Source organism: Carcharhinus amblyrhynchos, chromosome 8, assembly GCF_965287045.1.
Source record: "Carcharhinus amblyrhynchos chromosome 8, sCarAmb.v2.hapA, whole genome shotgun sequence".
NCBI classification, from domain to species: Eukaryota; Metazoa; Chordata; class Chondrichthyes; order Carcharhiniformes; family Carcharhinidae; genus Carcharhinus; species Carcharhinus amblyrhynchos.
This window is the reverse complement of record NC_137331.1, coordinates 62,131,496-62,154,606: the sequence shown is the minus strand read 5'-3', so window position 1 is coordinate 62,154,606 and position 23,111 is coordinate 62,131,496. Positions and strand designations below refer to the sequence as shown.

The window sequence follows — 23,111 nt, the reverse complement described above, 5'->3', positions numbered from 1 at the left end:
CACGCCGCCATCTTAAAGCATTTTTCCTACACCTCCCTTGACTTATGGTACCTCCATTGGAAACCAGATTCAGGGGAGAATAATTTAGGGACAATTTGTTACACCAATCAGCCTAAGAGCACATCTTTGGGGTGTGGGAGGAAACCGGAGCACCCGGAGGAAACCCAAGCAACCACAGGGAGAATGCACAAACTCCCACAGACAATGGCCCAAATCCATGTATCTGCACAGCTAGCAGTGATAGTCACTGAGCCGTTGTGGTGCCCATCTGCTGGTCCAGTTTTAAGCACACAACGCGAAGTACTATGCCACTCTCGAAACATCCAAGAGCAGCCCACGCACGACCCACCGTGTGCATGCCCCTCGTTAGACAACAAGGTGGGCTGACACACCTGCGGAGTAAAAGAGACAAAACATCAACACATGTAGCATTAGATTTCCAGTAATGTCCCGAGGCTCTGACCCTTATTTAAAACCGTCTCCTATAACCCTCCATCCCTGTTTCACTCATGTGCCTAAGTAAACCTTAAACAAGTCCAGCGTGCCTGTCTCCACTACCTTGCTTGGCAGTGCATTCCATACCCCCACAACCCTCTGTAAAAAACCTCCCTCTAGTATCCAAATTATACTTCTCCCCCCTCACCCTCACCTATTGAACATTACATCTCTCGTAAATGCAAACTGAGCACTTTACCACCAGTTGTACTTATACAGTCAGTTTGTGTTCTTAAATAAATCCCCATCTACAAGGATGAAAATTGACCTAAACTACTGATCAGTGTTTTTGACAAAGGAATGGAGACATGTTGGGTGAAAGTTTAGCTTTTATTTTCCATTGTGCCAAAAAAATCCATATGGTAATTTAAAAAAACTTCTCAAATTATATTTCTCACATGGAATAAATTTTATTCAGTTATTTATATCCATCACAGCTAGAAATCTATACACACAATTGCTTTTCCCATTACCGTGTTTCCTCTGATTTTTAACCTACTAAGGCTGGGCTTTGATGCACAACACTAATGTAAAATTGAAAAATGTGACTGCAGCTCAAGTCAAAGGAGCTGATTTAAACAATTGTATTTAAAGAGTGATTCCAATTTCTAACCAAATGTAGACTTGCAAAAATCTGATTCAATTATTTGTTAAGCCAAAAAACAGGATTACTTAACGCACAATAATTTTAAAATAAACAGTGATACATTGGCTAGGAATGGAACTTTTTTTTTTATGAACCATGTAATAAAACCATTGGAGAATGTTAAAACAATAAACCCACTCTGCAATTTTGAAAATGATTTGAAGTTAGCGAGTAAACTATAGGTCAGAGTTGTAATCAACACCGTAGAGATGGCACAATTATCAATAATACAGTATTTACCAAGAAGTTATGAGGGAGAAGTTAGTTGCAAATGTTAAAAAAGCCATTCCAGCGTTCAACTTACTAAAGGCCAGATAACATGGAGTTGAAAGTGTTGGCCAGTTTTAGATAAATGCAATGAATCAGAAGAAATAACTGAAAAAAATCATTACTTTATAATTTTGTTGATATCATTTCTGTTTCTCCAAAGTGTCTGTAGAGCACCGGTGTCCAAATATATTTTGTTAAACAACAACATGCACTAGGTAAGCCACATCTTATTCTGGTAAATTCTTGTGAATTTATTATACCAGCAAAATTAAGAATTAATGCAATTAATAATCTGCATCTGAGCAAAATCAATTTTGACTGCAATCACTGGGATGACCGCTTCAAAAAGTTTCAAAACAATTACATTTGCTTGTAAATTCTCAGCACGGATAGCCCCATAATATAGGCCAAGCAGACAGTGCTTTTGAGAATAGTTAGAAGCAGCTGAAAACTATTACCAGTAATAAAAGTGAATAAGTGTGCTGCAGCAAAAATAATTCATCAGATGAATTTGATGCATGTTGCCTAGATGTTCCATGTAAAATCTGATCTACTTTGTACCTGCTACTCAAGTATATTCATCTAATTTTCAAATATGGACAGATGGTCTGCAACAATTTTCCATTAATAGAGAGCAAAACAGCACAAGATATAACATCACTAATCCTGGCATGCTAAACGTGCAGTCTGGCCCTCGATTAATCATTACTGAAAATTGTAATATATAGTTACATATTGGAAAACACAAGCTAATATCCATGTTAATTGCTTCAGCTGATGGTTATTGGTCGAGGTATCTTCACAAACTTGAGGCTCAGAATTTGCATTTATGCAAGGCTGCTAATTGAGAATACCATTCAAGACATTTCTAATACAGAACATGCTATTCTTTCAACAAGTTAATAATTTTATCCCATTTGTTCCAAATATTATTTCTATTAGTAAATGCTCAGCTGAAGGCAAAATGGCAGGTAGTAAAATTTCCAAATATTTCAGGGTCATGTTTAAAAATTGGTACCTGACTGCACTTTTTGATTCATAACTTTTGAATTTCCAGATTAGTACTTATTTGTGCTAAACACTTGCTGATTGTCAGGTGTTCTACTTATTCAGTTGAGATTTGTTGCCGATACATGATGTGGGGAAAATAAAAACTGATTGTAGGAACATAAGATATTAGATCTCCCATGGCACTGTGTACAGATATATCAAAACATATTCGAATAAAAATTGAACAGTGGTTAAATTCACAAACCCAAGTTCTAATTGGTTTTCCTGTTGTGAGCTAATCAAAGGTGGGTAAGAATGAAAATTAATTGAGCAGGTGATGTTTTCAACATCAAATTGGGACATGAGAGATAGGGTTGTAAAGAATAACAGAGGAATAAATACGGGCTAAATGAAACAATTAATAAATTACTAGCGGCAGGAGCAAGGTCATGCTACATAGGACAGTGATGGAGTGAACAGGCCCAAAACAGAACAGCAGATTGACCTGATCAGGCAGGCATGTACAAAAGAAATCCTTGGTAATACTAAGAGATCACACTAAATCAAAGGGCGGATGCAAAGGTGCTGTTTTGCCTACCTTGAGAACATCGACTTGGGGGCACAGTCTCAGAATAAGGTATATAATTTTGGACAAAGGTGAGGAAAAATCTCTCCATTCATACAGCTGTGATTCTTTGGAATTACTTACCCCAAAGGATTATGGATGAACCATCATTGAGGCCATTAATTGACAGGTATGGGGATTTGGGCAGTAAGTGGAGTTGAGGCAAAGAATCAGGCTTGATCGTATTAAATGGCAAAGTTGACGAGGAGTTGCATGGTTTAATCCTTGCATAGTCCTCATGCTCTTTAAACTACTCGAAGATTGGGTGAGGAAAGAAAATGGAGGACAGATCTGGGTGTGGTGTTAGACAGAAGGTTTGCCCTTATAAAGCACTGTGGTTGATTGTAACCCTTCCCCTCCCACCACCGCCACGCCAAATCCTGGCACAGGAAGAAGTTTAGTATAGAAAAGAAGTGCATGTTCTGTAGAAGGCATATTTTTACTACTCCTCCATGCAGAATTACATGTCCATGGCATTATTCATAGTTAAATCAAAGCTGTATTAGAAAGTTAAAAATATCATCAAGGGTGAGGGTGAGATCAGTCTTCAGAATAGAAATTCAGAAACCATCTTACTTTACAAAAAATATTCAGATATTGCATCTAGCTTTCTTTCTTAGATTCTAAGGATTCATTTTTGTGACTTACAGCATTAGTTTATTTTTCAATTGCACTGCAGCAGACTTGCCAAGTCAAGCAAATTCTGATCTTAAGTAGTTTACATGAGAGCACAATGATTAGATGATTGATTAAACTCAAACAGTTAGGAGAAATACATTACAATCAAGTATGAGTTTTAATTCATGCTGCACATCAACACCCATGGTCTAGAATCTTTAAGGGGCTTATCTAACACCATCACATTTTTCTCAAGAAAACAACTTTTGTGCAGGCTGGCATAAACTAAGCCTATGGACCTCAATATCAATACAAATCCTCATTTAAAACTCCAGAAACTCCACAACTTAGACAGCTTTTAAGATCAGATCATGAGACTCAGTTTGAACTTTTAATCAAGTTTGCTTTTGGCCTATATCAACATCTCAGGCAAACAACCTGCATCTTATTCATATCCAAGGTTATCCATTGATCATCAGACAGCTAGACTGCCTCTTTAGGGGAGGGGGCACAAAAAGTCAATTTTACTAAATTAATCTCATTTAAAAATGGGATCAGGATGCAATGGGAAACCAAACTTCTTTTTCCACCAGGGAAGAGGTTAAAATATTAGTTCCATATTATGCAAAGGCTGGAAGAGGGAGTGGGGAGGGGGAACAAATAAAGATTTAAAATTTCTTCAAATATTTTTCTGGCACTTCCTTTAATTATAAGGGACAGATCAACCATTTCACTTAACTTTACACTAAAATAAGTTTTCTTTTTACAGCATCAGTGCAAAAACAAAAACATGTTTGTTAGTATCAATTCCAAACACCCTATTATTTCCTGCCTATCATTCAATACAGGTTCAGAGTTGATGTTGCAATGGAAGAATATAAGTAGTAATAAATTTTCATTGAAGTAATTATTTCAAAAAATTACAATTTATGCAAACTTGATGTTTTCACAAAGCTATCTGAAAAAAATTGAACAGACAGATGAACAATGGCAAGATAAATTGTATTTTGTAACTGATATTTTAATAAGAATTGTACAGATACATAGTAAACCTAGGGGAAGTTCACAAAATAAGAATCTCAGCCATATTTCAATAATAAGAATTCAATTTTAATATACCACTTGAAAATAAGTAGTTTTTTAATGCAGAAAGCTGATAGAGCTGTATGAAAGAAAAGCAATATTTCCCGTTCAATGTAATATTTTTCAGATTCACCGTTTTCATTAGTTGCATGAGAACTGCTACCAAAATGCAGAAAACTAACTTCGGTTTAAGTTGCTCAAGCACTAAGGCACTACCAAGTGCAATTAAATCATTTTATACCAGCAAGGTATGGTTAAAAAAGTTGAGGAGATCTACTGAACTGTTGTCACAGTGTAGGTCAACATAGGCAGTAGCTCAAACAATCTGTCTCACATTGTGATACCATCTTCATTTCTTATTCCCTTTCTTTTCCTTCTCCTTACTGATAGTTTTAACCTTGAGACTCTTCGGAGCTTCCTTCTTATTTTTCACAGGCACATTTTTTGTACCTTTCAGCTTCTCAAAGAGCTTTTTCATCTTTTCTTTTAAAGAATCAGGTTTTTCCTTTGCTTTCACTTTCCCAATCTGGACTTTCTTCTCTTTTTCTGACCCCATTTTCCTCACTTCAGGTTTACTCACAGGCTTTGCCTTTTTCAGTTTTACAACTTTCAGCTCTGCTTTTTCTTTCTTTGCTTTCTTAGGCTTCTCTTCCTCAGCAACTCTTATCGGTTTGAGTCTCTTAGCTTTCTTCATTGTTTCAGTTTTCTCTTTTGCCTTTTTAAGCTCTTGTAATGCTTCTTTCACTTAGGAAATCAAAATATAAGTGAAAAGCTAGACTTTGAGGGAATATTTTCACTCAAAACAAAAAAAGTAGCCTGCATTGCCAAATTATGGAGTCTACTCCATATATTACTGGATGGAGGGGCTCGGGTGTAAATCAGAAATGTACAAGTTTTTGACTGTTCCCTATCTTACAATATTCCAAAAGTATTTTGAATTTGAAGATCATGCTACTACAAATGCATCATGATGCATGATACAGGGGCAGTTTTGATTTGATAGTGAATACAAGGAGCTTTTTTATTAATATATTGTTCATTATCTGGTGAGTTGTAGTCAAATTGAACGCAACAATATGAATTTTGGATTTGAAAGTGTGTGCTGATCTAGTCATCAAGATTTCGGGAAAGTTTAAATGGTGTGTGGGATGTTTCCAGCCACACTGACCATGTTAATAACCAACAGTAAACTTTTAGATATTGTCCTTTTAAAGTTGAGCAATGCCTGGAAAAATACTTTTTGAGAAGCTGAGTCCTTGGCAAGTATGGTAGAAAAGGCCAAGGTGATGAGTTTAAAGCTGCTTTATAGGTTGGCCTTTCATTCACATCCAGCAGAATTGTTTTAATAGGAAAGAATGGATCTTCACCCTCCATCCCAACTGGACATTCCTAAACTGGTCATTTCACAGCTCAAACACATACTGATGCCATCAACACACGTTCATGCAGTTACAATCCCTGCAGAGACATTACACTAGCACTCAGTACACAAATTGATCAAATTTACATGGCTGTTTTGATTAGGAACAGCTGCTCTGCAGTAAGAACAGGTGCACAATAGGAAGCGTCATGCATTAAAATTCTTAGCTTAAGTTGGCTTCTTAATGTACCATATGATAATAAATTAAATAAGCCCAACTTAATAAATTATCAATCTGACATTCTTCTAAATTCAAGAACTAATGTTTGAGTTCCAACAAAATGCATGTAGAAAACAATCCTGATCATGATGTTGGTGAAGATCAGAAACACAAGCACAACCCAAGCAAAATACTGCATCAAGTTTGTTAACAAGCACCTATATATTGCACATCAGTTTAGTACAGAGGAATACTGCACACTGAGTTAATCAGGCTATCCTGTTCTCTGAGGTGGAGATAAAAGATCCACTGGCATTATTCAAAAATATGCTGCAGAGATTCTCCGAGAATCCACTACAGAAATTCTCTCTCAAACACCATTAAAAAACCATTTACTGTATTGCTGTTTATAAGTCTTGCTGTGTACAACTTGGTTGCAACATTTACCTATATTTAAAAAAAAAGTACAGTACTTGATTGTAAATCCATTTGGCATACCCAGAAATCATACTGGAAGTTACACAAATACATCTTCCTGTAACTGAAACCAGGTCCAGCCCAACCATTAATCTTGCCTCAGTGATCTACACATGGCTTCACTGTCTCTAAGTTTCTCAAAAGGCATAATCTTCCTCTGAACCTTGATGCATCTTCCTACTTTACACACTAGTCCCACATTCTGGAATTCCCTCCCTGTCTTCCAACACGACATTTAAAAGCCACTTCATAATCTCTTTAAAATGTCTCTTTGGCTTCCATCACAATGAAATATCTTAAAAGTGTTACACTGTTACTTCTGGGGGAACAAAATGTGTTGATGAAGTATCAGAAATACTGTGGATTATCTAATTAAATCACTTAGTACAATGATACTAGAATTGTGACTACTTAACGACAAACTATTAACATACTATGCTTTTAAAAATAAAGGCTGTATTAAGGTAATGTTCTTATGCTCTTGGTTTCATGTTACTATTTTCTGTAATCCTCACTCCTTATTCATGCCACTATTTGTACTAACATAATGTTTTCCCTTTAATATTAGTCCTAATGTCTCCCATAAACCATGCTTACATCATCACTCAAAGATTAGTTGCTTTGTCTTCTTGAAGACATTCCACATCCAAAATTCCATATCAAAAGGAAAAAACAACTACTAGTTGACAATGACACTTCAAGTGGAAGCCTGATGTTGAAGTACATAAGTTGCATTGGGGCCAGAAAACCAATTTTCAATTTGCTGATATTGCCTGCTCTTAATAAAATAAAGGAGCACTTGACCTGCAGGTCAATTCTTACACTATGCAAACTTGCCTGAACACCCATATCTCATCTGCAAATGCATTCTAATAGCAGAGCCACACGAAACTGCACCATAAGAGTGTACAACACAAAGCAATAATTCAGTCCACTGTATCTCTGCCAGCTCTTCATGACAATTTGCAACTAATCCTACTGCCTGTTTTTTTCTCCAATGCCATGATATAAGATTAAAAATCACCTATCTCGTTCCTCAGTGATCTGTTTTAATTAATGAACTCCTTATTACTATCACTCTAACCAGAGGAATAGTTTTTCCCTACTCACCAAATCGGGATTCTTCCTAGCTTTCTAAAGTAAAGCTCTTAAATAACTTTCTAACTGATCATCTCTTTTCCACTGTAAAAATCCTAGTATTGCAGTTTTATCCTCAATATAGTTTCTTGTTCTTGACAGTACACTGGTGAATTTCAGCTCTACAGCCTTGCCAATAAAATGTAGACATTTCTTATTACCTTAATACCAGCATTGTATGCCATCATTATTATGTTTCTTTCTAAATATCATTTGGAATCTTAGGACAATAAAAATGTTATGACAAAGCAGCCATTCAGCTCATCATATCTGCGCCAGCCAAAAGAAAACTAGCTGCTCATTTTAATCTCACCTAGTCCAAAGCCTTACAGGTTACACTTCAGGTACATATCCAGAATCTTTTAAATGAGGTGAACAATTCTGCCTCAATGACCAATTCAGGCAGTGAATTCCAGACACTCACCACCCTCTTGATGAAAAGGCTTTGCGCATGTCCCCTCTGATCCTTTTATCACCTTAAATCTATGGACCCTGGTAAGTGACCCTTCAATTTGAGGAAACAAGTCTTTCTCATCTACCCCATCTATGCCCCTCAATTTTGTAATCTCAAATACATTACAGCTCAACCTCCTCTGTTCCAAGAAAAACAGTCCCAAGCTATTTAATCTTTTCTCAGTGATTTTCAAGCACAGGCAACATTCTTGTAAATCCCTTCTGCACTCTCTCCAGTGCAATTATGTCCTTCCTGTAACGCAGGACCGGAACTGTGTACAAAATACCAGCTGTGGCCCAAACAGCTTCTTACACAGTTCCATCATTACATCCTGCTCTTTGTTTTCAATACCTTATCCAGTGAAGGAAAGCATTCTACATGCTTTCTTTACCATATCCAGGTGCCCTGCCACATTAAGGGGCCAGCGGACATGCATTCCAGTTTCTCAGTTTCTCTACCCCTCAATTTCTTCCTGTGTTTGCCCTCCCCAAATGCATTACTCACTTTTGTGGATTGAATTTAATTTGACATTATTCTGCCTGCTAAACCAAACTATCAGTATCATTCTGGAGACAATAACTATCCTCTTCATTATCAACTACGTAACACAAAAATTGATTATTTGCAAATTTCTCAACCATAACTCCCACATTTAAATTCAAATTATTAAGACATACAACAACCAGCAAGAGCCCCAACACTCCTGTGGAACATCACTGGAAACTGCTTTCTATTAATAAACATCCACTGACCATAATTACACTTTGTTTCCTGTTGCTGAGCCAATTTTGGATCAAACTTGCCAATTTCCCCTGTATCTCATTGGATTTCACTTTTCTGACCAGTCTGCCAGGTCAAATCTTATCAAATACATTACTAAAATCCATGTAGACAACATTCACTGCACCATCTTTCTCCCTCAATGTTATTATGTCTAATATTTCATGATTCTCTTTAACTAGAATGGTTACCCACATTTTTTGTATCAATGCACAAGTTACAATGTACATTTCCAATAGGCCCTACCCATTTCTTAATTATTCTCTTTGCTCTTAATGTACTTTTAAAACTTCTGTGTTTTCTTTGATTTTACATGCAAACATATTTTCATATCCTCACTTTGCTTTCCAGATTTCCTTTTTTTACTTCCATGTATTTTCTACAGTATTAAGCTTTTTGTGACTGTCATAAGCTTTCTTTTTCTCCTATATGGTATGCTTCAGGATAGCCAGAGGACTCTAGATTTGACATTACCACCCTTTTTATTTGTGGGGACATGTCTACACTGTGCCTATAGAATTTTGCCTTTGAATGCCTTCACCCACATCATCAGTTTTCCCTTCAGTAGCTATATCCAGTCAACCAAATTTCACCAGTTCAACTTTGCAAAATTTGTCTTTCCCCAATTTAGAACTTTTACTTTTGTTCTCTGTCCTTTTCTGTAATGATGATAAATCTAATTGTATTATGGCCACTATCCCCAAAATGGGCCCTTACTGCGACTCTATCTATTTGCCTAGCTTCATTTCTCAAGATGAAATCTAGAATTGCACCCCCTCTTGTCGGGATTGTTATGTGGTGGCCTATCAACCTAATCAAATATTTTTTGTCATTAATACAGACAAAAACCTAATCACAACCACATAAGTCACATTAACTAGCCTTCACAAATCCAAGCTGACTCACTGAATGACTATAGCATAACAGGAGGTCACTCATTTTGCCAGTACTTGGATACTTGCCCATTAAGCCATTATGATCAGTTCCAGTAATTTCCTCAGATACTGTAAAACTGGCAAGTCTATGTATTCTTCCTCTCTTCCTTCTCAAATAATAGCATGCCATTTGAAATATTCCAATTCAAAAGGGCAATATCTCAATCCAACTAGCTTTGGAAAATGATTGGTGTACCTCCAATGCCCTCAGCATTTCTTTCAATATCCTGGAGTGGAATATATCATATGAACATAAGAAATAGGAGCAGGAGTACGCCATCTAGCCCTTCAAGCCTGCCCCGCCATTCAATAAGATCATGGCTGATCTGAAGTGGATCAGTTCCACTTTCCCGCTTTCTCCCCATAACCCTTAATTCCCTTGTCTATCAAAAACCTATCTACCCATGACTTAAATATATTCCACCACTTCAATGGGCAGAGAATTCCAGAGATTCACCATCCTTTGAGTGAAGAAGTGCCTCCTCAACTCCAATCTAAACTGCCCCCCCCTCCCCTTATCTTGAGGCTGTGCCCTCTAGTCCTGCTATCCTTTCTAAGCAGGAAGAATCTCTCTACCTCTACCCTACCCATCCCCTTCACTATCTTATACGTCTCTATAAGATCCCCCCTCATCCTTCTAAACTCCAACGAGTACAGACCCAGTCTATTTAGTCTCTCTTCATAGTCCAATCAGATCTAGGACACTTAAAAGCTCAAGTCCCATTATTTTCTTCACCACTTTTTAAAGTCAAAATATTGCCATTACATCCATTATGTTCCCCTGCCACCTCTTCTCTCTTGGCTTCATAGTCTTCCTTGCATCAGTTTTTTTCCGTTATCATTATCTTTGATATATTTATACAAAGTTTTGCTTTTAGTATTGATAATCCAATCAAGTGTCTTTTCTTATTCCTTCTGAACTTATAGAATCATAGAATTACTATAGGGCAGAAGGAAGCCATTCAGCCCCAGTCTGCACAGACTGCCCGACAGAGCATCTTACCCAGGCCCAGCACCCATCCGATCCAAATAAGCCCATGCATTTACCATAGCTAATCCACCTAGACATTTTTCGATTGTGGGACGAACCTGGAGCACCCGGAGGAAACGCACACAGACAGCAGAGGAACGTGTAAACTCCAGTCACTTAAGGCTGGAATAGAATTTGGATCCCTGGCGCTGAGACAGCAGTGCTAACACTGTGCTACCATTCCACCCTTATAACTTTATATCCATTTATAGCTAATGTATTTATATTTCACGTTTCCTCTATTTTTGTACATCGTACCAATTAGCTTACCTCATGTAATGATCATTGTTAATTACACAGGTGATGTTTTGTGGCTTTTGAGGGAATGTAAACCATCTTTCCATTAAGGTATACATCCATTCATTGTTGTTCCTATTCACTGTTATTTTACACTTAACCATTATGAAATTACATCCATCAACTATCTTGTCAATCCTGCAAATTTACTCAAGTCCTCTTGTAGGCTTCCATTTTGCATGTCACACCCTCCGCAAAAAAATGGACCAAACACTGGCCAATGTGGTATACCTTTTCCAATCCATCACCTGTCAAGCAACAGCATTTATTCTAGCTCTGTTTCCTACGCAAATAACTTTTTATCCATGCTTGCATGTCTTTTAATACTGATTTTTGTAATAAGTCCCCTTTGAGGCAATTTGTCAAACACCTCCATTTTATGTCAATACAATATTACTCATTTCAAATAAATAAAATATATTTGAGCAGATATATTCTGCCACTCTTTGGCTTAATAGCCTGATCCTCACTCAGCATTAGCAGTTCAAGATGCATCAGTGAAGGCAAAAGAGGCGACACACTAAACTAACGTTTCTCAGAAGCCTGCCTCTATCTCCCGAGCATACTTGTCCTGAAATATACTTGACCCGTACTATGTAGTATCATAGGGGAAAGTGAACTAGATTAAATCTTCCTTCATTGTATTAAGGAACGAATACTTTGAATAATTATACCATGGAATCCAGAATCATTCATTTAGTTAAGTGAATCAGGATATGCTCAAAATGCATTAATCTCTTTAACAGCCAAAGAGCAAGCCATATATTTCTGAAAACAAACCATGCATGACTTGCTTCATGGAATTCCACTTCTTTTATTTCATCATATCCACTATTTAGTCAAAAATGGAATTCCTTCGGAATATGAAAAACTTGCTACCGTTTAAACATATTGGTTTACACTGTGTATATATATCTATACTGATTTTAGTAAAAAGCTAGAGCAATTCAAAATTATACTATGTTAGTTAGGTGCATTGGAGTGTGGCATAGGGGACTGGAATGTGACGATAGGGAACTTCACAGTAACTTCATTGCAGTGTTGATGTACTTGTGACTAATAAATGAACTTTAACATTATACAGTATCGCAGTATGAAAAAATGTTTCAAGTTCTCCAGAAGTCATTGGAAAGTCATTACAGACAATAAAATCAAGAAGGCAACTGTCAGTGCAAGAATCCACAAGGTAATTAAGATGTGGAAAGCCATTTGGTCCACTTTAGTTTCTTACTTCAAAACAATGCTACAATTTCACGACAAATTCCTATTAGTTCTGAAATTATTCCAGGATTTTGCCTCTTCTACGTTACTGATTGATCATCCTGTATGAAGAATTTAGATATCTGTTCTAAATTTTCCTTTTATTAATCTGAGCTTGTTGGCCATTTGTCCTGCTCTGGAAAACACAGCGTAATATTTATATATACTGTAAAAATAGCATCAACATGATTTTTGTTTCCAAGTTAGAAAAGCCTAAAAGGCTGCACTTTTTTTTCAAAATAGACCTTTTGACAGCAGCCTATTCCATGTATTATCTTCAATTCTTAAAAGCTTCTCAATTCAGTGATCGGAGGTGAACAATGCTTATGATACACTCTGGCCAGAGTGCTCTGCATGAATTCTGCTAACTTGTATCATACTTATTTTGGTATATACTTCAGCTTTTTAGTGGCTTCCTGATTAGTGCTTTATATAGGCTGAACCTGTTGACAATTAAGTCTATTAAGACTCCAGGATCTCAACTTGATCTTCTGGTATTGCACATCATTCAGGGTGCACGTGTTGCTTATTGTCCCTTCCTAAGTGCAGCACTTTACACTTGGCTACATTAAATTTCATCCACCTTTAAAGCTTGTCTATTCTGTAATTTCTAAACTGCCTTGTCAGATTCCAGTATGAGAGGGAAAATGGGAGTTCAAATCATTAATGTAACTTAGAAGAAGCAGTCTTTCCAATATCAATCTGCAGGGCATGCCCAATATTCACTCCAGCCATTCTGATTTAACTTCACTACTTAATACTCATTATTTCTTATTTCAAGTCAAATTATGCATACACAAGATTTAGCTCTATTCATCATAGCTTTTAGCTCAATAGCTTCTCCTGTGGAATTGCTTCTGGAGGCCTAGACACAATACATGGTACAGCTTATTTACACTATCACTCTCAAACAAAAGCTATGAGATTGATTAGGAACAACCTTGCCAGTCTGAATCCAAGTGGCTACTTTCACTAGATTATTACTGTATGATAACTTAAGCTTTCACCTAGCAAATCAACTGCACCATCTTAAATAATAGTGAAGTATGACTAATATGTATAAGTTGTTAATTGCCAATTTTTCATTTTTATGAAAACAGGCACAATAGTGTGTTTCTAATCTTTTCCCCAGTCTATTATTTGGGATAATATATCTTCTATTCTAAAGTTAGATGGAGAATGTTCACCATATTATGTTTATTCCATTTCAAGCTGGTTTGAATTTTATGGTTTTCATTTCCTCTTTGATTACCCTCCTTGAGATGGTTGAAAAGGTCTGCAGTGTTATATTTTCAGGTGTACAGTTATGCCCTGTTATGTCTCCTTGATCAACTTTTTAATAATTTACTCATTTGCATCCCCACAGGATTTCTCAGATTATTATTCAGTTTAACTTGACTTTTGATTTATTTATTAATGCATTCTCGGCCATACTGGTTTAAGCTGAGTTTACTGATTATACATGAAAAAGGTATTCCACTTGCACTCAACTTCAGCACTGCTAAACATCCATCCAACCTAAATCAATTTGGTAAACTATTTCCTAACTTTTTTAAATTAGCCTCTTAAGTTTCTATATTTGGCTACTGGTCACTATTTCGATATAGATGAAACTTAAATGTGGAAAAAAAGGTCTGTAGAAGGTCTTTGCACACCACTGCACAGCAAAATTGGAAAAATATGCAACTGATGGGATGCAATTCATCATTAAATGCTCACATTCATGCAGTGCATGCTTTCACAAATCCAAATCAGCCAACCAGCTTTGCAGGTACTGGATTTTAGCAAGTACCTTTCTCTTTAGCCTTTTCCTTTGCTTTCAGTTTTCCTCCCGGTTCTATCACAAGATGGAAAAATACACTCAATTGTCAATTATTTTAAAAACTAACAAGTCAGTTTCAACTTTCTTTAACACACAGCTCTGAACGTCTCCAACAATGAACAATTATATAAATCATAAAGTTTGAGGACCCACATGCACAGTGTCCTTTTGCTTCATGTCAATGAAACTTCCATGATGCATGAAGATAATTGATATCTGGTTAGGAGTTTGAACTTAGCGTTAGACTGTTCCAATGTCCTTCAGATCATATTACATTGCAAATTATTTTAACATGTTGGTTACAATTGGGATGGAAAACAACCATTTGACATGAAAAAACACTTCAATATAACCAAACATGAGATGAAATTACTTCTGATAAAAATGCAACCACTGATTGTCAACAATATTGTTCCCTCAAAGACAACACTGTAAATCTTTGTCAGGGGCACTTCTGATTTCTTGGATGCCAAACCATCACTTCTAATCCATTTTCTATTTTAAAAAATGGAACACTAGTGCAGACAATAGCAGCTATGGTCAGGTTAAATTTGAACATTTACTAGCCTGGAGAGTTCTATAATCCTTCACCACTAAACATTTTTGTCACGCTAGAAACCAAAATTATTTTTTTTGATCCCAAATCAATCAGGGATGGATTCCATAATACTTTAAACTAGCTCTCCCTCATGGCTTCTGGCATAACTTAAAGGACAACAGTTTGTCTTAGAGTTTGAAACATGCTATTGTTACACTATATTTGCACTGTATTCACCTATTTCACCAAGTAATTTTATTTTAGTGCAATTTTCTTGTTCTAGTCAATGAATACCAATCGGTGATTTTGGCGCAAATGGTAAAGCAATAGTCGTTCACCTGGCATACAGTTGCCGATAGAATTTAAGTGGGCATGTCATCAGGGACTTCCAATTATGCAGCCTCTGTTTGAATTCAGTGTGCTCTGCCAGGATCTGTGGTGTCTGCGGGCAGGATAACCAAATTGAAGAATACTCATGGGTATACAAGTAGAAAACAAGAAAATGTTTGGGACATACATATGGGCTTAATGAAAAATAAATTTGCATTTTTAAAATCTGGAACTTTTTTTTTTACAGCCAGAGAGCAGTTTTTCAGCAACACATATTACTTATTAAAAGTTCAGTTCCTCCTGACTGTACAAGCTTCAATTTTTCCATCTGACTTTAGCACAACAAAATGCACATCATTGGATAACTTCTGTGCATATTCCATCAGCAATGACTGCAAACATGCAGCTTGCAGAAGAGTGAGGTATCACTGACAGCAACTTGCAAATTTCTGCCTTTACCTGCACAAATGGACTCCAAACACTGCTGTCAGTAATTACAGCAATGCTGACATCCCCATTGTTATTAAGATAAGAAATTCTGGGCCCATGTTTCCCCTTAATATCACTCCTATTTTCATTTAGCATTTTCAATATAAGTACAAGGAACATTATGTAACACAGTTGTCACTTCAACTTTCACAAGAAATGAGTAATTATTTGAATATATTTAATTTGCATATTAGAAAACTGCCCCAAACCAGAATAGCTAAATGTACACAGCAAAGACTGCATTATGAACCTTTGTTTTACGCTATGCAGTTATAGTCTAACAGGAATCTTGTACACTGAACCATGGAAAGAAAATCCATGTATTTTGATGGCAATCACATTTGAAAGATGATAATTAAACAGACATGACCAGTGCGAAGTTAGATGTTGAGAACAGTTAAATTAGCAAACTTTTGACACAATCTGCATTTGATCAGCTCTAAACAGGGGTTCCCAAATTGGGTTGGGTTCCGGAGCAGGCCAGGCTGAGCTTCACTATGTTTCCAGCTTGTCCAGAAGCTGGCTTGAAACAACACAAAAGTTAAACACAGAAGGAAAGATGGTGAGACTGGGGTCTGGAGGTGAATGAGAATTGATAGCCCTTTTGCTTCCCCGCCACATTTATTTGCCACTAAAGTCAATGGAAAATATTCTCAGGTGAAGTGTGAAACACGCTGTCGGTTGGTTGTTAGCCATTTTCTGTTATCATCCATGATGACTTTAAACCCTGCTTCCCCACCCCCCACATATCCCAAACCGAGTCCCTGCAGTTGTATTTTCTATATGTTTATTTCATTGCTGAGGAGCATGAAATTGGTTAATTGCAGTTGTGCAAATTAAGATGGATTCCATTTTTGAAATGCTTTTAGTGTTGAGCAATTTGACTCTCGCAGATTCTTGAGTGGCCATTATGGCCAACATTTAATAGCCATAGCAGCATCCTTGGTGATGTCTGCTTCCTGACAAAGTATTTTGTGGTTGACCTGCAGTTGATTTGATAGCTTGTTATTGATTTCCAATTTATGGCTGAGCAGCTTATTGAAATGCATGTTCTGTCTCTTGTGAAGGTTAGATTCTTCAATGTACAGAGAGATAAGAATGAGCATACATATGAGAGAGATATGAGACTGAACATGTGAGGGAGAGGGGTGTTAATCCAAAATGAGAATCCAGCATTCCAGGAGCACTCTCCCCATTAAAAATGACAAGGAGGTATAACTTTAATTACAGTAAAAGTATACATATGAAAAAGAAAAGAATTCTACGAATTAAGTTTTTTAATGTTGTACGAAAACAATTTTCTCTGGTTTGGCTCTTCTACATAATGAGAATGTTTCTCAAGGATTTGTTCCTTCAGTACTCAAGAGGTCAAGATTTGGAAACATTTGGCAAACCCTGATATATAAACATGAACTGATTGAAATGAGCTCCATTTTAAGCCATTTAATCTGCCAAGTATAACCTGCCAGCATTAACATGCTGGAAGGTTTTGCCACTATGATTTCTGTTATTATACACATGCAAATTGCAACATTCTTGCAAATCCAGAACAAAACACACCACAGTCCAGTGAAGCTGATGCAAATTTCAAATCCAATAGGCAGACAAGACAGCTAGAACTATACATTAAGCACTGGTTTTGAATTTTGAGTCAGGAATTTCAAAGCCAACTGAAATACTGTCTTGTACAGGGAACCATCAGAAGCAAATAAGGATGAAAGATCATGAATTCAAGAACATGCTTTTTTGAAATCGGATGCATTCTATGAGTAGATACAACTGAAATCCAGTTCTCCCCACTATAGCACATGTGCAGCGCCAAAAAGCTGTAAATTTCTCAAATCATCCTTTGACATGAAGCTTTTTTGAAAACAGAATTATGACGGCCATTAAAACATTTACAAATTTTGCAGTCGAGTATCCCGCATTTGGGGACATCGCAGGCACACCCGAAGTGCAATGGGCTAGCCTCGTCCTGGGCGAACCACCTGCCTGATCATGGTAAAACATGCTAAGATAGAGCACAAAAACAATTAAAACACATTTTTGTTCAAGTGTCATTTTCCTCTTTAGTGGTTGGTTTGGCTGCAATATTAATTATGTACAGAACTATTTTTTGCAGATTTGTCGATTCAATTTACATCAGATCATACAACAAAATCTTCAAAAAAACTGAAATTAATGTAAACCTCACAACATGAACCCTATAAAAGTTACATTTGTGTAAATATTTATAACATGCTGTGCAAAACTAATTATAGGAAGTTAATTCAGGACCACAATGTGAAATCTCATAAAATTGTCCATTTCCCCTCTTCGTAACTCAACTTGTTACACAAAACAGGCAAAATATTTTTGAGGGTTCTTCTGGAGATTTGAGGGCTATGTTGATTTTCAGGGTTTTGTGCTTTTTCCGGCTCTAAGACGGGGATCAAACGAGTCCCCATTCCTACATATTAACACAGAAACATAGAAGATAGGAGCAGGAGGAGGTCATTTGGCCCTTCGCGCCTGCTCCAGCATTCATTACGATTATGGCTGATCATCCAACTCAATAGCGTAATCCTTTTTACCCAATAACCGTTGAACCCATTTGCCCCAAGTGCTATATCCAGCCACCTCTCAAAGACATTCAGTGTTTTGGCATCAACTATATCCTGTGGTAATGAATTCCACAGGCTCACCACTCTTTGGGTGAAGAAATAGCTCCTCACCTCTGTCCTAAATGGTCTATCCTGAATCCTCAGACTGTGACTCCTGGTTCTGGGCACCTCCACCATCAGGAATATCCTCCCTGCATCTACCCTATCTAGTGCATTAAAATTTTATAAGTCTCCATGCAATCACTCCTCAGCATAGAAACAGAAACAGGCCTTTTGGCCCTTCTTGGTTGTGCCAAACCATTTTTCTGCCTAGTCCCACTGACCTGCACCTGGACCGTATCCCTCCACACCCCTCTTATCCATATACCTAACCAAGTTTTTCTTAAATATTAAAAGTGAGCCTGCATTTACCACTTCATCTGGCAGCTCAGTCCAGATTCCCACCACTCTGTGAAGAAACCCCCACCAATATTCCCTTTAAATTTTTCTGTCTTCACCCTTAACCCTTGTTCATCTGAATTCTAGCAAAAACAATCCTAACCTAGTCAATTTTTCCTCATACATCAGTCCCGCCATCCCCGGAATCAGCCTGGTTAACTTTCACTGCACTCCCTCAGAAAAGGAGACCAAAAACTGCACACAATATTCTAGGTGTGGCTTCACCAAGGCCTGCATAATTGCAACATGTCCCTGCTCCTGTACTTGAAACCTCTCGCAATGAAGGCCAAAATGTCATTTGCCTTTTCCCATGGTCCTGTAAATGTTTCTCCCTCCAACTATTTACCCTTAACACTGTGCTGCAAATTAGGCAGCAAGCAAACATCAGACCCAAACAAAATGGTGAATTTAATTTAAATTCCTATCTTCACCATTCAGCTTATAAACTGTACAAATGCCACTGCAGCTCCACACTACTATAAATCTATTTTATCATCTTCAAAAGAGGTGATCCAACTAATGAGAGTAGCATTTCAGGGTCCTGTTCTAAACAAACCTATTTCTGGAACAGAGTATTAACTGGTTGGATTCCTTTGTTCAGGCTTTCCCTGAATCTTTGGCTGTGCACACATTCTCCCATTAAAAGATAATTCCACAAACATTGCTAAGGGGCTATTGAGGAGGAGATGCCATTATGTAGCCTTGGATAAGCAACAATGCCAAAAATGTCCACTACCATTAATCACTCCTCCAAAGCCTGCAATCCAGGGTCACGTGTCTCGCACTAAGCCACAGGGAGTAGATTCATTTCACCTGCTCTTACCCTAGGCCCAGGCCCTGTGACAGAAAGGGATGGAAGACTTGGATTTTTGCTCAATTACATTCCCAAGAATAAAAGCTCAAGTGGAAAGGTAAAAAACAGTTTTAAACAATTTAAAAACAAGGGCCCACGTTATCGAGTGGAGAACGTGCATTTCTCCCCCTCCCTACAAGACACTCAAGAATATAAAGTATCAGCATTCAAGACATGCTGATCATGATTATGGAATCCATCTCCCATTCCAACAACCCTAATCCCCCTCATCCTGCATTAATCTTCTGTCTGTCATGGTAGCATCAAGAACATCTCCAGCCATTGGAGAATGAACAATAGATTAATAACCATTTGGTAGTAATTTGAAGCTTTGATCCTGCACTCATTTGGATAGTTTGCAAGATAAACAAACAAAAAAGGAACAACACATGAGAAAAAGAGTGCTGACTGGTTGGCAAGTAGACTCTGATAAGTGGAGGTGTTGCCATGGAAGATACAGCAGAAAGCAACTAACTTTCATGTTTTTGTTCAAATTCAAACCAAGCAGGTCCAGTCAGATTGTTCAAGGTAATGCTGTGGGCAACAGACAAGGGGACAGCTGCCCTCCAAGTTGTTGTTTAGTTGTAAAGGGCAGAACGTGTGACATGCTCTGTCTGCAAAGGACAGAGCCCTGTGTGTGAATACATATGGTATCTAGAATGCATCGGCCATACTGCGAGCCCAACTAATAATCTTAAATTGGTTCTCAGTATTGGTTCTTAGCATAATCAGGGTTGTTTAACAAGTGTTGTGCAATCGCAAATTACTTCTATATTTGCAAACTAGGTTTTGAAATTTGCAAACATGGCGGAGTGGGTACAAGTCAGTGGTTTGCCTGTCACAAACAGCCAAAGGAATGTGCTGTTTGATAGGATCAGCCAAGTGCTGGGATGAACAACCCACATACATGGCATCTCTCTGGCACTGAAATTCGTACTGCACATTACTCATGTGTGTGATTGGCAGAACATCTTTTTGGCTTGACAGCTGCAGCCTGTTAGTGGAGAATACCACTTGTACTGCTAATGCATAGCAAAAGTGTGCAACAAAAAGCTTCGCCTATTGTTCAAATGTTTGAGACCCCTTACCATTCCAGGCATGATCTAGAAGATCTCTACCACACTGAACAATGACAAAATGTTGGAAATACATTTTGGGCAGTTTGTTTCTCTCCCCACAGATGCTTCCAAAGCTAATAAGTACTTGCAGGATTTTCTGTTTTTATTTCAGATTTCAAAAATCTGCAGAATTTTGCTTTTGTAGTTGATATTGTTAAAGTAGAAATCTATTATGCCATACCAGTTAGAGTGGTAGAATACATAACTGCAAAGTATTCTCCAGATAGCAAATTCTCAAAAAGCTGGGTAAAGCCAAGTAACCAATTTAATTCTGCATACTTTGTATTAGCAGATAAGAGCATTATCGTGAGGAAATAAGCACAAGGCTTCAGCCTATTGCAGTGCTACTACTGTAGGTAGAAGGATATAGACACACATATATTCAAACTAAACAAAAAATTCAACTTTGTTGCAATAAAACAAAGCACTTTACACTGCAAAGTGTTTTGTTTTTAGTAAGGGTGCAGACTGTATACCATACACAAATTTGATTAACATTTCATTGTCGGAAGCATTCCCTTGCCTTCAACGTGATGTTACACTTAAGCCAACTGTGCTATTAAGATGAAAGTCAAAGATCCCATGGAACTATTGAAAAAAAAATGCACATTTTTCTGGTGTCCTATCCAACTTCTTCCCTAAACAACCACCATCTCATTAGTTTATAGAACCTCAAGAAACAAAGCTTCAATGTTCACATTCATAGGAACATATTTTAAAGTAATGATACATGAATTGCTTTGGAACATAGACATGTAAAGATACTTTATAAGAATGATTCATTTTTTTCCTTATAGCATCGCCAGCTGAGGTTTCCCCAGTGCTCACAAACTACAAATCTGAAGTTGGATTTTTTTGATAATGTGAAAGAGCAGTTGTTGTGGCTCCCATGTTTTGCTCCTCTTTGGAAGAAGCAGCCCATACATACTTCCCATGTTGTGATAGAGAGCTTTATCACCTGCCTTCTGGCACACTATTAACAACCTCAATTCTTGGTTACTACTGACCTTGTTTTTCTTGTTCATTGTAGTGCACACACTCAAATCTCCACAGTTGGGAGATTCTATGGTTGTGGGTTTTTTTTTAAGAAGTGTTTTATTAACTAATGGTACCGTTGTACTTAAGTTTAGATGCATATAAAACAGAATAAAATCTGGATTGTTTTGTGATTGTATGTGATTATAATGGTGTATGTTATTGGATGCATTTACTGTATTTTTTGTGTGTTCGATCTCCCACATGTAAAAGGGGATGTGGTTTTTGACAGTTGGAACAGATATTAGCTCCTACCTATAAAGCCATACTGGTGAAGTGCTTGTTTTGTGTTTGATTAGTTGTTTATTATTTTGGTCCATCAAGAAGTCTTTCTTGGTGTACCGTAATTTTTATTTTAGTACTAGGATTCGGAGTATAAGTAAACACCCTTTCATGAATGTGTCATTGTGTGCTTTGTCATCATTAATATATATTTCAGTCCACCTTCAGGCCTAAGTTATCCTCACCCAAATCAGGCAGGTGACACATATTAATGCCTCGGATAAGACCAGGAACTCATCACATGGAGGATCACAAATATGAACCTATTTCCCACCACTCTGTTAAGGGTTTATTTTGGACAATATTTCAAAATACTTCAGTTTAAGAAAAGCTTTGGTTTGAAAGAGTTTTCCAAATCTAATCATTCATAAAAGTTTCTGTGAAACATTCAATCAATTCCTTAAAGATCAGAAGAATTTCCTTTGATTTGATTTAACACAAGCATGATGCTTAAAACACTTCAGAAAAAGATGGCTTTCATGTTGGAATGATTCAACTGAACCTTTTGTTCAAGATCCCAGTAACCAAATGTAAACAATTAATCATATTTTAATCAAAATGGTGTTATATGATCAGTTAATAAATACTGTAGATCACAAGTAAAGATTAAGGGACAAAAAGAACCTCACTGTCAAACCACATACAAGTTTGTACATGCAACATATTGAGCATGCCCTGCAACCCTTGTCACTCGTCCGTCCACAGGCAACATCCTATTCACGTAAATGAAAACTGATCATTTTGGTTCCACTGCGGAGAACATTCAAGATTTAGAATGCACATTTCTCTATCCCTCTAAGATAAGATTCACGTTATGCTTATGAGAACAAATATATACAGTCACACATTTTTTCACTGATCTCTGAAGCAAGTGTCATAACTCCACATCGCAATGCTAAGTAAATAATTTGGCATGATTAAATAAA

At 37.2% G+C, this 23,111-nt stretch overlaps 1 protein-coding gene across 10 annotated transcripts in view; it reads right to left on the bottom strand.

Moving 5' to 3' along the window:
* Positions 1–23,111, bottom strand: part of unm_hu7910 (un-named hu7910) — a 209,986-nt gene that overhangs the window by 128,267 nt on the left and 58,608 nt on the right. For 4 of the 10 annotated variants that reach the window (XM_080194173.1, XM_080194174.1, XM_080194175.1 and 1 more), the window contains one exon: positions 14,470–14,514. The exons of 4 other annotated variants lie outside the window; for them this stretch is intronic. In XM_080194173.1, the coding sequence (XP_080050299.1) occupies positions 14,470–14,514 (45 nt within the window). Of the gene's footprint in view, positions 1–1,251; positions 5,472–14,469; positions 14,515–23,111 lie in introns of those variants that run through there. 2 more of the 10 variants (XM_080194181.1, XM_080194182.1) reach the window with 1 other exon arrangement.